A 16354-nucleotide genomic window follows, 5' to 3' on the forward strand; every position below is an offset into this window, starting at 1 on the left:
TGATGTTATAAGATTCGAACTATTAAACCGCATCAAAGAGGGATTGGATCATAAGATTCAAATCATGAATACAAAATTTTAACAATAATGATCCTTATGAATGGAGAGAAGAAGGTGAGTAGAGACAGCTACCTTTTTGAAAGTCTCATTCTGCTTGTTCTGCTCCTCTAGATCAATCTGCAGTGCAGCTGTGAGTTTCTTTTCTTCAAAAAAATTAGTGTCAAGCTCTTCTACCCTGCATCAGCGGCACCAACCCAATGTATGTTCATCAACAATTAGCAGGATAATCTATTGCACCTAGTGCACAATAATAAAGATTAAAGCATGATTCCTAGTTCAAAGTTCACTGGAAAATCACAACAGCATGAAAATTAAGGTTGCATGAACCCCGTGAAAATGGCAGCAGTAAGCATATGAACAAGGGGAATGTTCCAGCACCAAAACCTACTGCAACAAGCACCCTAAAAGGATGGTGTGGAAAAACAATTCAGAATTTTTTTATAAAAATAACATTTCAAGGCTTCAAAAAAACTATCAAAATGTGACAAAGTAATCAGAGCCTATTTTAGGAGATAAATGCCAACATATATAAATTTCATAAAGCCATCATACATAAATGATGCCGAAAACGCCACCAAGATGAAACAGCCTAATTTTGAAGAAATGATTCTAAACAATCCTATATAGCAACAGCACCCGAAAACATCTTTCGCTAAAAACCAATAACATGATCCAGTACAGTAGTAGGATATAAAGCATCCTCATGCAGCTCAACTTGTCAAGTTCTCTACCCCTTTGAAGGCACAAATATTACTGGCTGCCAAAGAAACCAAATTTCCAAATGAAGAAACCAAATGTTTCTTCATGTTATGGAGTAAAAGAAGCCATTTATAGTTTTCCCATCATATATACAATCACCCAAAAATAAAAACAAAATTGACTGGTGGAAGGTCATGAAAAAGGAAGACGGTAGAAAAACTAAGTCTAAAAGTTTGAGTACAAAACAATGATAAAACTGTACGCATTTAAGGTCAATTGGAAGCATTTCGCGCTATTTAAACCTCATTTGACAGCATATGATTGGATGAAAAACTCAATAACAAGAAAAACTTGGGTGTTAATACTTAATTCTCAATAAAAGTTTTCCCCAAAACCAAACATCAGCCCCAAGATGCATTCACTGAAAAAAGACATTTCCAAAATTTCCTCCAGATTCTTCACTCGTTTTTATCACATTTCCAGGATCCATATAAGCATCCCTCTGTGCATGGTCTTCAACAAGGAATTTTTATTCAGACTGTTTCAACATAAAAAATAAATAAATGAACACCAATTATTGAGAAAATACCTCTTCTGGAGATTATTCAATTTCTGTGACATGAGTTCCTCCTTCTCCTTAGATTTCTCAGCCTGTTACCAGCCATACAACATCTTCAAAACAGTCCAAGTTTCGAGTGCAAATAAGCCAAAAATAAATTCAACAAACAAAAGAAACATTAAGTGCATGTTTGATTGACAGGATTAGAGCATGGGATTGGGATTATTAATCCGTGGGCCCAATAATCCTGTGTTTGTTTTGAAATTTTGTTTCAGTATTATTAATCCAATGAATAATTAACCCAACAAATTTGTAGGATTATTAGTAATGGGTTAAGGGTGAGATTATATATCCTGAGCTGGAAAATAAAATAAAAAGACTCTTTTACCCTTGACTAAAAATTAAAACACTTATTATTTTTGTTAGAATACTTATTTTGTTATTTTGTTCTTTTGTTAATATTTACTTAAGTAGAGGGTACGATGGTCATATTGTTATGTTAGGGTTCGTATATATATTTGACTGATGTAAAGTTGAGAAACTATGATTATTCGATATATATAAAATTTCAATTTCTCTTTCTTCTTATTCTTCTTCTTCTTCCTCCTCCTAAATCTCAACCCTAAATTACTTCATTTTACATTCTAACTTGGTATCAGAGCAATCTATTCTTCATCAAAAAGGTTTCTACAGACTCTGGAGAGCGATTTGAGGTGACCGAGACCTGCTGATATTATCAACCGTACAATGACGTCAGCATGACGTAAGCACTGTACGGACGGGTCCTTCACCCCTAGACTCGAAATTGCTTCCTGAAATTTATGGTGATTTTTGTGGAATTTTTTTATCATCCCTGATGTGAGTGTTTGATTTTTGAAAGAATTTTATATTTTTTGGGAATGTTTTTCAAATCTGCTCTTGGGACTGCTTTTTGCTGTTTTTTTCTTGTTGGAATCACTACCCTAGGAGCCGAAAATCCCATCCCTAGGGGTCCTTGATCTTAATTTGTGATTTTGCTATTGTTGGGTTGATGTGTTGTTTGATTATTGCCTATTTCTGGTCCAGCAGCACTGTTTTCTTCAATTCTACCTATTGAAGGTTCATATATAAGGGCTAAAATCCTTCTAGTAAGGGATATTTGTCCTCTATTTCTTGATTTCTGCTATTGAGTTTGTGTGTTGGTCTAATTTGGGTCCCAATTTGGTTGGCAGACCTGTGTTCTCCTTACTCTTGCCTATTTTTGCTGTGGTTTTTTATTTTTTGAGCTACTTCTATGTCTATATTAATGATTGTTGGTGATGGTTGTTATGGATATTGGTTGTTTGCAAGTATTTTGTCCTTTTCATGCTCATGTTGAGAATTTTGTGTGATTGATCATTATGGTTGAGATTAAGGCTAAGGCTATAATTATAGGTAAGGATGATGAAATGCCTAAATCTATCACTACCAAGAAATTAAATGGTGCCAATTATTTGGATTGGGCCCACGCCGTCAAAATTTTCTTGCGTGGTACGAAGAAGTCCCGTTTCATTAGCGAACTCCCTCCTCCTGCTGATGATAAAGCTTATGATGATTGGTGTAGTGAGGATTCCTGTGTTATGGGCTAGATTTGGCATAATCTGGGACCACATGTTGCTACTACCATGGAATTTTGTGATGCCTCTAAGGACATTTGGGACTCCCTTGCTAAGTCTTTTTCAAATCAAAGTAATGTCTCTTGGGTCTATGAGTTGTATGAATAGATTTTTGCTATGCGCCAATCTGGCCGGTCTCTCCCTGATTATTATAGTAGTTTCAAGACTTTGTGGGATCAGTTACTGCAGCATCGACCTTTCACTACTGATGTGAACAAGCAGAAGCAACATTAGGAAAAGTTTATGATGGCTTCTTTACTTTCTGGCTTAGATCCTGAGTTGCGAGGGTTCAAGGATCAGATTCTTGCCAGTGAGCCTCTACCTTCAATTGCCAATGCCTATTCTCGGCTGTTACGCTTTTCATTGGGACAAGCACAATCCACTTCTAGGTCCTCTACTTTATCATCTTCTGCATTGATTTCTAGTAGTGGTGATCATGGCTACTCGCATGGGTTTTCATGGTTCATTTGGTTCTCGGGGCTCTTATTCTGGTTCACGGGGCTCTTGTGGAGGTGGTTCTCGTGGTGGTGGCTCACGTGGTGGTTTCCATGGTGGCGGTAGTAGTGGACCTGGTTCTCGTACACATGGTGATCGCAAGTGTGCTCATTGTGGTTCCCAAGGTCATACTGAACCTTGGTGTTGGCAGAAGTATGGCAAACCTGATCATGTCCATCAGGTTATGGATGTCTCATCCTCACAGTCTTCCTTGTTATCCACTAGCTTGGATGTTTCTTCGGTTAATTCTCATGAGACACTCACTACTCAGATTAGTGAGCTTACTGCTCTTGTCCAGTCTCTCCGGCCTAGTCTACCTTCATCCTCTACTACTACCATGGCTAGTTCAGGTAATATTGCATGTGTGACTAAGTCCTCTCAGCCTTGGCTCCTAAACTCTGGTGCTAGTTCCCATGTCTCTAGTAATTCCTCTCTTTTTGATACTCTTAGACTTGTTGATCATACCATCACACTTGCTAATGGATCTTCTCAGTCTGTCTGTGGTCAAGGTCCACTCCATCCATTTCCTTACCTTTTAGTCTTTATGTCCCTAAATTTCATTTAATTTGCTTTCTGTTAGCCAATTGACTCAAGCTTTCCATTGTTTGATAACCTTTTCTCCTACTTCATGTGTTTTGCAAGACCTCCAAACCAAGAGAATGATTTGTTCGGGACATGAGAAGGATGGCTTCCACTTTTTGGACACTGAGACCTCTCCTCATCTTCCATCTGATGTGTTGAGTGCTAGTATATCTCCTCTTCAGTGACATTTTTGCTTGGGTCATCCCTCCTTAACCAAGCTCAAGTTAGTTGTTCCGCGCTTGAGTCATGTTTCTCAGATTGAGTGTGAAGCTTGTCAATTTGGGAAGCATCACCGTAATTCTTTTCCTAGTCGTAGTATTAGTCGTGTGTCTGAGTCGTTTGCTCTTGTCTATACAGATATTTGGGGTCCTTCAAGAACTCCCACTGTTAATAGGTTCTTTTATTTTGTTATTTTTGTAGATGATTACTCTCGGATGACTTGGTTGTTTTTAATGAAACAAAGATCTGATTTGCCTTCCATCATCTCTAAGTTTTATAATGAAATTTTTACTCAATTTGGCAAACGTATTAAGATATTTCAGTCTGATAATGCCTTAAAATATGTGCAATCTATTGTAACTACCTTTTGTGATATTCATGGTATTATCCATCAAACTACTTGTTCTCATACATTCCCTCAAAATAGTGTTGCAGAGCGGAAACACCGCCATTTGTTAGATGTTGCTCGCATCCTGATGTTTAATATGCATGTCTCCAAACAGATTTGGGGCGATGTAGTTCTCACCGCTTGTTTGCTTATCAATCGCATTTTGTCCTCTAGTGTTGTACACAGATCTCCCTATTCTTTGTTATATCCCACAACATCTCCTTTTCCCTTGCCTCCTCGCATTTTTGGTTGTGTGGCCTTTGTCCATGTTCTTGACCTTGGTTTGGATAAGTTATCTCCTCGAACACACAAGTGTGCGTTCTTAGGTTATTCTCGTACTCAAAAAGGGTATCGGTGTTATCATCTTCAGTCACGTCGCTACTTTGTCAGTGCTGATGTTACCTTTTTTGAGTCTACTCCTTTTTTTTCTTCCTCTGGGCAACAATTATCTCTTGATCTTCTCTCTTCTCATGAGGGGGAGCCAACCTCTCTCACTCCTACTCTTCTCTCTTATGGTCCTTCCACATCGACTCCTATATCCTCTCCATCTCATCACACTTCTACCCCCCCTTTGCAGGTTTATCAACGGTCTCAAGCTCGTCGCATTGTGTCTTATGGCCCGACCAGTTCATCTTCTTCGTCTGAGGCCCCTGTTCCACCTGCTGATCTGCCATCTGATGACCTCCTATTGCACTCCGCAAAGATACACGAACTTGCACTCAACATCCTATTACTTATTTCGTTTCTTATGATCGCCTCTCTCCTGGTCTTCACTCTTTTGCTTGTAGCTTGACTAGTATTTCCATTCCCCGCACCTATCAACAGGCTATGTCCATCTCTGGTTGGAAGCATGCCATGGATGAAGAAATGCATGCTCTTCATCAGAATCAAACGTCGGAACTTACCTCTCTGCCGTCTGGCAAATTTATTGTGGGTTATCGTTGGATTTATACTGTTAAATATCTTCCTAATGGCACTGTTGATCGGCTTAAGGCTCGCCTGGTAGCTAAAGAATACACCCAGACCTATGGTGTTGATTACTTAGAGACCTTCTCTCATGTGGCTCGTCTTAATTCTGTTCGAATTCTTCTCTCTGTTGCAATTAATCAGTCTTGGCCTTTATATCAACTTGATATCAAGAATGCCTTTCTCTATGGTGATCTCCAAGAGGAGGTCTATATGGATCAGCCCCTGGCTATGTTGTTCCCGGTCAAGAGTATCTTTTTTGTAGATTGCGGAAGGCCTTGTATGGTCTTAAGCAGTCTCCTCGTGCCTAATTTGATCGCTTCAGTGCTGTTATGCTTGCCTATGGATTTCACCGTTCCACCTTTGATCACTCTGTTTTTGTTCGCCACTCGTCTACTAGGAGTATTGTTCTTATTGTCTATGTGGATGACATCATCATTTCAAGGAGTGACTCCAATGGTATTACTGATTTGAAGCAGTATTTGGGACAACAATTTCACACCAAAGACTTGGGCCATCTTCGGTATTTTCTTGGAATTGAAGTTGCCCACTCTTCTCAGGGCTTGTTTCTTTCTCAACGAAAGTATGTTCTTGATCTTCTTACTGAGACTGGCCTCTTAGGCACTCACCCCAGTGATACTCCCATGGATTCTAGTGTTAAGCTTGATGGTGACACTAACAACTTATTTCCCAAAATTGGTCGTTATCGTCGGTTGGTTGGGAAGTTAATATATCTCATTGTCACTCGCCCTGATATTACCTATGTCGTGGGTGTGGTCAGTCAATTTATGCATGCTCCCCGTCAACCCCATTTTGTGGCTGTGTGTCGTATCTTGTAATACTTAAAGCGTGCTCCAAGTCGGGGTTTGCTCTATCGCCCATCTTCCTCTTTGTCTGTTACTGACTTCAGTGATGTTGATTGGGCTGGTAATAAGATTGACCGCTGTTCTACCTCGGGCTATTGTACTTTTGTTGGTGGTAATCTTATTACTTGACGTAGCAAGAAACAGACTGTTGTTGCTCGTTCTAGTGTCGAGGCTGAGTATCATGCCATGGCTCATACTGCTTCTGAGATGCTCTGTGTTCAATCTCTTCTCCAAGATTTTGGCTTTTCTGTTACCACTCCTATGACCATGTCTTGTGACAATCAGGCTGCCATCTTCAGTGCCAATAATCCTATGTTTCATGAACGCACCAAACATATCGAAGTTGATTGCCATTTTATTCGTGATCTCTTACTCTGCAAACAACTTGTGACTTCTTATGTTCATTATGAGGATCAATTGGGTGATATTCTAACCAAGCCTTTGACTCGGCCTTCGCTTCATCGTTTATCCGTCAAGCTGGGCATGTTCGATCTCTATGCTCCAGCTTGAGGGAGAGTGTTAGAATACTTATTTTGTTATTTTGTTCTTTTATTAATATTTACTTAAGTTGAGAGTACGATAGTCATATTGCTATGTTAGGGTTTGTATATATATTTGACTAATGTAAAGTTGAGGAACTATGATTATTCAATATATATAAAATTTCTCTTTCTTCTTATTCTTCTTCTTCTTCTTCCTCCTAAATCCCAGCCCTAAATTCCTTCATTTTACCTTCTAACTATTTTAATATAATTTTTTATTTTAGAAGGCTAAAAATATTTTTTTAAAATCTAAAAATATTTTTTGATATTTATTTTATCAAATTAGTTTATATTTTTTTATAAAAAATTAAATTAAATAACAAACCAAACATGGCCTTCGTATATTGTTTTTATTTATTTATTTATAATTTTTTTCAAAACCATGTTTATGAAGAAATTTTGATAAAATAAGATTGTGAAGAAACATTGCTGAAAGGTAAGATAGGAAAAAAAGATAAATATAGTTGTAATCCTACATTCATATATTTTCTTATCTAATGCAAATCAAACATTGGGCAAGACGATAATTTATCCTACTAATCCAATTGGATAGTGAATATTACACTAATTTGATAGAATTATTAATACCTTCACTATTAATCTTGTGAATCAAACATGGCCTAAAGACACTAATTTTCCTTATTGCATTAGTTACTCTGCACTCCAATTAAAGGCCATATCCACCATTGGTCACATCAATATCGGGGACTAGGTGCAAATGCAACCTCTGGCCTCATTGATAGGGCCCCAGCCTCAAACTCAAACCTTCATTTTCATGCATAACACCCTCACGCAACAGAAATAACAAAGAGGGCAATTTCATTGATAATAGGACTCGTAAACTCAGAGCAGCAAAAGAACACAGTAGTCTGTCAAAGCCAATGAAGTCAAACCAAATGCTTGCAATCACTGATCTAAATTCTACAAAGCATGGACAAGGAGGGAGTGCTAATGTTACCTAGCATAACCTAGCCTCTCGGGTTGTGAGAGGATTCTCATTCTTCCTTGTTTGGTGAGCTAGACTCTAGGATTGTTAGAGACTTAGAATTTTACTTCTTTAGTGATCTCGGCTTCTTTGGATCTTGCCTTATGGCATGTTTGTGCCCTTTCAGAGCGTGTTTTGAGCCTTGTTGTATATCTATTCTTTTTTTGTAATAAAATCTCACTTATTAAAAAACAATAATAATATTCAACACCAATTATAAGAACGTAACCTTACAATTTTCTTGATTAAAGAAAAATACCTAAATTACAGTATTTCCAAATGTAGACAGCAAGGCATATGCTGGAAACTGATGCCCTCTAACACAGGATACAAAGGTAGAGAAGTATTTGAATGTTCTACGGTGTCAGCTGCTAAACTTGGGGCTTCCAGTGCTTCAAAACCTAGCTGGGATGAACTACAGCATAGAGCCTAACATGTTCTTTTTCCCGCCACTCAAACATCTCCTCACCTACCAACTCTCTCAACAAAGAGCAAGAGAGAACATTTTTCAATGATACCATCTAATGGGGACTGAACTGAGGTAATTCATATCTGAATTACCCTCTACTATCCCTCAAAACCACAAGAATAAATAAATAAATAATAAAAAGACTAAACCATTCATCATAAATGTATTACTTGACAGATCCATAGGCAGCTAGCAAAACCCAAAAAATGATCAGCACCTATGAAGCACGGACACGGACACGGGACACGGGACACGGTAATTTTAAAAAAATGGAGACACGGACACAGCTGGGGACACGGCAAATTTTTTTTATTATAAATATTTTATTTTAATACAAGTTAATTATTTTATTTTATTATAATATTTTTAAATAAATATGTTTTTATTATTTTTTTTTATTTTTTTTTTTTATCTACTTTTTTTTTTTTTTTTTGATTAATTTGTATAAGCATATATTATATCTTATATATATTATATAAGATATAAGATATGTCATTTTATTAATATTAAATAAATACATATATATATATATATATTATACCTAATATGTCTTTTTTTATATTAATATATCTAATATATATATTAGACATATTATACCTAATATATCTATATAATATACATATATTTATTAATATTATACATATGAATCAGATCAGAGCAGAGAGAGAGAGAGAGACTCCAGAGCAAAGATCGACGCGATCGACGCAAGAGCAAGAGAGAGAGAAAGATGCGAGACGCGAGAGCAGAGAGAGAGCGATCGACGCAAGGCGCGAGAGCAGAGAGAGCGAGAGAGAGGGAAGGCGAGAGAAGAGAGAGATTTACGGTGGTCGACTGGATAGAGGTCGAGGTAATGGATGGAGGTCAATAGGCGAGAGAGAGAGATTTATGGTGGTCAACTGGATGGAGATCGACGTCCAGGTTTGTCTCTTGACCTTACTCTTCTCTTTTGCTCTGAGTCCATATTTGGACACGCATGTCCAGATTTGGTGGACACGCGTGTCCCCGTCGTGTCCCCGCCATGTCTCCGCCGTGTCCCCTGAAAAAAAAAAAAATTAATTAAAGGGACACGCCACCCGGCATGTCCTGTACGTGTCCCCGGCGTGTCCCTGTGTCAGACACCGTCACGGCATGAAATCTGGCATGTCCAGCACCAATGAATTTTTTCAAACCTTAACCATTAGCATTGCTTACATTAGACACATACCCTAGGGTGGGGACATAATTTCAACATTGGAGGCACCAAAAGGAAAGTATGGAGTTGCTCCCACTGAATGGACAGTGAGTGGGCCAGGTCGGTTTAAACCTTTTAAATATTATTTAACATAAGTCAATTGGACCAATAAAAAATTAAGAATGATGATGATGACTTATGAAGCACGGACACGGACACGAACACGGATACGGATACGGATACAAACACGGGACATGGCAATTTTTAAAAAATAGGGACACGGACACGGACATGGACACGGCTGAGGACACAGCAAAAAAAAATTTATATATATATTTTTATTTTAATACAAGGCAATTATTTTATTTAATTATTATATTTTTAAATAAATGTGTTTCTATTAACTTTTTTATTTTATTTTATCTACTTTTTTTTTTGATTAATATGTATAAGTATATATTATATCTTATATATATATATATATATATTATATAAGAAATAAGATGTCTTTTTTATTAATATTAAATAAATACATACATATATATATATATATATATTACACATATTAATCAGCGAGAGCAAGAGAGAGAGAGCGAGAGATGCGAGCCAGAGAGAGAGAGTGTAACGACCCAGAACCGTATACCATGATTACCAGTAATTAATTATGTGTTAGTGTGATTTAATTGAAGATTATCTGTTGAACTTGGAAGAATATCGGTTGAGATGAGAACTTCGGGACTGAAATTGATGACCGTAATGGGTTCAGAGCACGAAATTGAGCACGCCTATGTGATACCGGGAATTTTTAGAACTATTTGGGAAAATAAAATGAAGACTGAATTTCGTCTGATTCGTTAGGCCATGTTTGGCTCATAGTTTGGCACAATTATTTATTAATGGTATATAGATAAGTATAAGGGCCTTTGTTGACCATGTTTTGACTCAAAAATAAGAAAGAAAATATCTAAGAGAGAGAGAGAGAGAGAATTCGTGGAAGGGAGAAACCAAGGGGAAGAAGATAGAAGCAAAGGGGGAAAAGCAAGTTAACTTCTCTAATTCATCATCTAAGGTAAGATTTTCATGAAATAGATTGTTGCTTCTTGGCCTCTAGCATGTTGATCTCAAGATTATGGCATTATAGTATGAAGTTCATGGTCAAAATCATGGTTTCCTTGCATGTTTGTCAAATTTGAGGGAGAACCTCCATGGATGTAAGAAATGAAGCTTGTATGTACATGTTCATGGTTTCCTATTTTAATTCAAAGTTTGATCTTGTAAAGGATTTATGTGGGTTGTTTTGAGAGATTTGATGTTTAATTCTAGTTGTTGGTCAAGTGTTTTGGGATTTGGGTTTCATCATTTTGAAGTGGTTTTGCAAAAAGGAGAGATGAAGCTTAGAAGAAGAACCAGAAATTCGGGTTTTTGCTCTGTACGCTCGAGCGGAGGGAAGCCCGCTCGAGCGGTGAAAACAGCCTCCCAGCAGTTTTGGGACTTTTTACAGTACGCTCGAGCGGACCAAGTGGCGCTCGAGCGGGAAGGCCTTTTTCAAGAAAATTTCGGGGAAGTTGCAGACTTGATTTTAACATGTTAATTGCATCATTTATCATCTTATGAACATGAAATGAGTATGAATCAAAGTAAAGAAAGATTAGAATGAACATGAAATGAAGTAAAGGAAAGAATGAAGTGCATGAATTACAGGATTTAATGATAATGTGTATTGAGAAATGTGTTATAATGTTGATATTTGCAGGTCAAGATTTGAAGACCGTGCATTCGGTTTCGGAAACCCTCTGTGAGTAACATTTCTGTAAAGATATGTTATTATGAACTATGTTTTAAATGTATTACGTTATGCTATGCTTTGAAATGAGAATGTTTTCCGTGAACGAATGTCCTGATTTGCGAATCTAGTATGGCATCCATAGATAGTTGGGTCATGGGGGCGGGAACATGCAGGCCCATGCGTCATGAGTCATGGGGAACGGCATGGAAGGACAAGCCCATGACTAGTTACGAGATCTCGTAGACTGTTGACTGATAGACTGTTATGAAAGGTTCTGTGGAGTATGCCATTACGTATGTTCTTATGATGACTGATGACTGATATATGTTTATGATTGATTTATTGTGAACTTATGAAAATGTCGGACTTCGTTCACTAACCTCTTTACTGTTATGTTACTTGCTGAGCTCTAGCTCATTGTTTGTATTTATGTATTATAGGTGAGCATTCTGGAAGTCAAGCCTAGGCGGAGTCCGAGCCGAGCCGCCGTTTTGAAGCCTACCCAGTGTTTTGTGTGCTCCGAGCCGGGGCTAGGCCTGGAAGGCCGTTTTGTGAGCTTTGTCTTGTTGTATCTGTGGCGTGAGCCTATGTTTTGTACATGAATTTTGATTTTATGTGATGTAATGTAGTGGGTAAATTAACATTTTTGGCATGTAATGCATGTTCATATTAATGCACAGCTCTTTGGACTATTAGTGGTTATTGTTTCGCTTCCGCGAGCCCCTTTTATTTATGTTTTGTATAGCAAGGCCTGTGGTAATCTAGGATTACTGGCCGGTCTCGTTGCCAAACTTCTAGGGGCGAGTTTGGGGCGTGACAGAGACAGAGAGAGAGAGAGAGAGAAGCTTATGGTGGTCGAAGTCGACTGGATGGAGGTCGAGGTCGACGGCTTACAATGGTCGAAGTCAACTAGCTTACGGTGGTTGAAGTCGACTGGCTTACAGTGGTCAAAGTCATGGAGGTCAATAGGCAAGTCGATTGGATCGAAGTCCAAATATGTCTCTTGACCTTTACTATTCTCCTTTACTCTTCTCTTTTACTCTGTGTCCAAATTTGGACACGCGTGTCCAAATTTAGTAGACACACATGTCCTCGCCGTGTCTCCGCCATGTTCTCTGTAAAAAAATAACTATATTAAAGGGACTCGCCACCCGGCGTGTCCCATACGTGTCCCCGTGTCAAACACCGCCATGGCATGAAATCTGGCGTGTCCATGCTTCGTAGACGATGACTATCTAAATTTAGAAATGCTACCCACTTCTTATAAGCCCATATAATTATATGAATGTTACTTAATGTGGCCTAAGTGGTCCCTTTTAAAAATTATAGAAACCTACATAAAAAGACCAATTTATAGTTGGCCACCTTCTGCTTTTAGTTACACGCACGGTATTCCCAACTAGGTGAATTCAAACTAACCTCTATTGATGAACACAATCACTCACCAGATGTTAGATATTATTTATTTCCCTCTATCCCCAACTCCTTTGAGTTGAGACTAAAACCCACAGATGTGAGCAATCACCTTCAACATTTCAGCTACTGTTGTTAGTTGATGGATTGTCAGTTGTGTTCTTCTGCTGTTCTAAGTTTACCAGGTGTATACCATCAAAGGCCTTGCTTTCTTTGCTGTTTTTTTTTTTTTTTTTTTTTGGCAATAAACCCCAAACTTCTCCTGTGCACCAAGCAGAACATAGAAACTTTAAGAGGGGAAAAATTAGTAACCTCCATTATTGAATGATCTCGTTCAGCAAATGCAGAAGCAACACAACCTTGGAAAAATTTAACCTGCTTCTCCGCTTCCATATTCTGAAAAGGAAAAAATAAATAAATGGAATCAGATTACAAGGATCAATATTATGATGGCCAACCTACCCTGAAAAATATCCCTATTGGATGCCTTTCTCTGTCCCTACTGAAAACAATGGACCATACCACTGTCAATTTAGACTCTATAAGCCAATCATTAGTTTTCATGCAAAAACAAGACCATCTTATCTTACAAAAATAATGGAACAAAGAAACCCTCCAGAAAGTGGGAAACGTCATTGGCATAGTGTTTCATCACTTCAATCAGTATGCTATCTAAAAGAATAAACCAGCAGGCATTCTTTGCCCAAAAACCTAAGACTAGTAGGATAGCTACCATTCCATTAGTGAATAATTCATAAGTTAACTTCCTGCCAACACCTCCAATGTGAACACATGTGCTGGATGTAGAGAGAGAAAGAGAGCGATACCTTTGATACCTCTGCAGCATGTAAATCAGCCAACTGGCCCTGAGACAAAATAGGAAACATGTAAGATTGTTGGCAGTAGGACTATGCAAGTGCTTACAAAAATAAAAAATAACAAAGTGAAAAAAGGTAAGGAGCCTCACTTTGATACGGTAAGCTTCCGAAAGCTCCTCTTGGAGATTTAACTTCTCTCTAGTGCAAGCAGTTAACTTCTTTTTCAAGCTCTCAATCTCCTGCTCCAAGCCAGCTGTCCTAATGGGGGGGATAGATTCACAATGCATTCTTATTTCCAATTTGAAAAGATAATGCCAACGCATACCTACCAAAAAAAATATTAATGATAACAACTTCATCTGATGGACTTGAGATAAATAATATACCTCTGAAAATGCATTCGAGTAGCCACAGCAAGGTAACCAGGTCCAGCTTGCTGCATGCACAGCTGTTCAATGTCTTTACGTAACTCATCACGCTCTACAAAACAGTATCAACACATCAAATTAGAATGCAGCAGCTGAGAGGGGCAAGTGAATTAACATTACATCTAGTGAGCAACTTATAAGATTCCTGTGCATTGTATTAAGTTGGTAAACTATATAGTGCAATGCAGCACATCCTGCCACTGTCTCCATCCACTCAATTAAGCACAGGATGAAGAGACAAGTTTGGCTCAAAAGAAAACAAAATGATCAGGTTCCAAAATCAGTTATAGGAAAATATTTGGATTTCAGATATTGGCTGAAGTGCTTAACAGGGATTGCAAAGGGAGTAGAAGCTCTGTTTTTTGCCACAGAAATGTGAAGTATCCATAAACGAAATCAATTTGATGCGACTTAAGGGGAATATGCAATGATGGTTGTAGAACTTTCGAAGATCTCTTTTCCCCTCTCTTTCATATGGATTGCATTTAAATGTAGAAATAGTGATAATGATACTACAAGAGACAAATTGAAAGCAATTGAAAATTGAACAAGCAGACAGGCTATATTAGCTAACCAACAGGTCAGTTGGCCAACCGGAGAGTGCTTTTTCAAGAAAATAAGTGAATAAGGATCTGTACAATACTCCCAGGGGGAGGAATTTTTATAGCAAGTTAAAGAGGAAAATCTCTTCAGAGAAATTTTCTTTTAGCAAAAAGCTAAGACTAGCTCTTTGACTCAAAGTTTAATGGAATCTAATTTTTGAGATGGGCCACCAAGTAGGGAGAGTAAGTAAACCCCAGAACTTCTCAGATGGGCCACCAACATCTTTGTTTAACACATTTCAATCATGTTGGAAGGTCAGTCACTACTACAACATAAGACCACTCAAATTGAGAATATGCTCCATTGTAACAAGGAAACTCTAATAATTGTCAATGTCTGAAACAAATAAGAGAAGTCTGCAATGACCTGAAATAAAATAAATTGCAATACAATAAATGCCCAAAGTGTGTTTCTATAAACATCAACTGATGGTGCCTTTACCGTCCATGCTGCAGTTCAGAAAAAAAATCTAATGTTGACCATATAATTCCTAAGAATTGTTCTATAGACACCATTTTCTAGAGCCTACTCACAATAAGAGTGGGGCCAACATATCAAGAACAATACGGTTTTATTTCTTTTCTACAATTGGTTTTCCTTCTCTTTTTTTATTTATTTGATATTTAATCTCCCACAACCAAACAATAAATCCTGAAGCCCTGGCCACCAGGTCCCCTATTCCATGCCACCAAGGCTGCTCAAACTGTATCCCTCCCATGCTATTCCCTATGGGGAGGAACAGGAGATACCATCTTAGCTCACATACAAGTTTTATAATTACTTTACATTTATCCTAAGAAGCCAATATGGCTTTGCAAAGTCATTTTTGTGCATTACAATTAGCAACTGCTACTTGTTCCTTCTCCATTTCAGTAATTTCTCTTCCTTTTTTTGGTACAAGTAATTTCTCTTCCACCATAGCCTTCTGTAAGTAACTTTTAGACTTACCATAATCTTGCCATATTGTGCTTAAATGATACTTGTAGTTGAAATGCTTGCCCATCCACAATGGGTAGAGTAGTGACTATGTTATTATATTATGCAAATATACACCATAATAAAATAAATTGTATCTGCACGTCACTTATACTGTACATGAAAAAAAAAAAAAAAAAATTGATATAAGTAACTCAATCAATGGCTTTAAATTAGAAGTATAATTTACTTAAACATCAATTAGGTATGAAAAGTGACGTCGTAAGGTTAAGGACAATAATAGTAAAAGATATCAAAAAATGCTAAGATGAATAGTTCTCTAACCATCATGGTTACTCAATAACAAGTTAATGCATGTACACCTATACAAGGAGTTCACAATCTACATATATAAATGTTGTCCCTTTCTTCTTCTTTTTTTTATGTGAGAGGATGAGTATGTATCATGACCATGTAATATTCACGTAAGAATTGTAAATTGTAAGACAGGATCAAAGTCAATTAGGTTAACATAACATTCTTGAAAAGCCACCTTACCAGCATGAGTATAGTAAGTGTTAAATTAAGTTATTATGGATCCAGGGAACAAAAAATGTACATACCATGCTCCACCTGTTGAATGTGAGCAATTAAGGACTCATTATCATTCAACTGATCGTCCATATCTGAAAGAAAATTGTATTCATTAGATACAATCAAGAAAAACCTGACAGATTATTTACCATCCTATCAAAT

At 37.5% G+C, this 16354-nt stretch overlaps 1 protein-coding gene across 5 annotated transcripts in view; it reads right to left on the reverse strand.

Moving 5' to 3' along the window:
- MEE13 (myosin heavy chain-like protein) overlaps window positions 1–16354 on the reverse strand; it is a 28190-nt gene that overhangs the window by 10416 nt on the left and 1420 nt on the right. For 2 of the 5 annotated variants that reach the window (XM_082914095.1, XM_082914098.1), the window contains exons 2-8: window positions 16222–16284; window positions 14039–14132; window positions 13802–13910; window positions 13662–13700; window positions 13147–13230; window positions 1349–1410; window positions 133–235 (exon numbers count right to left, since the gene is read on the reverse strand). In XM_082914095.1, coding sequence (XP_082770221.1) covers window positions 133–235; window positions 1349–1410; window positions 13147–13230; window positions 13662–13700; window positions 13802–13910; window positions 14039–14132; window positions 16222–16284 — 554 coding nt within the window. Of the gene's footprint in view, window positions 1–132; window positions 236–1348; window positions 1411–13146; window positions 13231–13661; window positions 13701–13801; window positions 13978–14038; window positions 14133–16221; window positions 16285–16354 lie in introns of all 5 variants that reach the window. The other 3 variants (XM_082914099.1, XM_082914097.1, XM_082914100.1) reach the window with 2 other exon arrangements.

The sequence above is a fragment of the Camellia sinensis genome, chromosome 2, assembly GCF_055761805.1.
Source record: "Camellia sinensis isolate YWXY chromosome 2, ASM5576180v1, whole genome shotgun sequence".
NCBI lineage: Eukaryota > Viridiplantae > Streptophyta > Magnoliopsida > Ericales > Theaceae > Camellia > Camellia sinensis.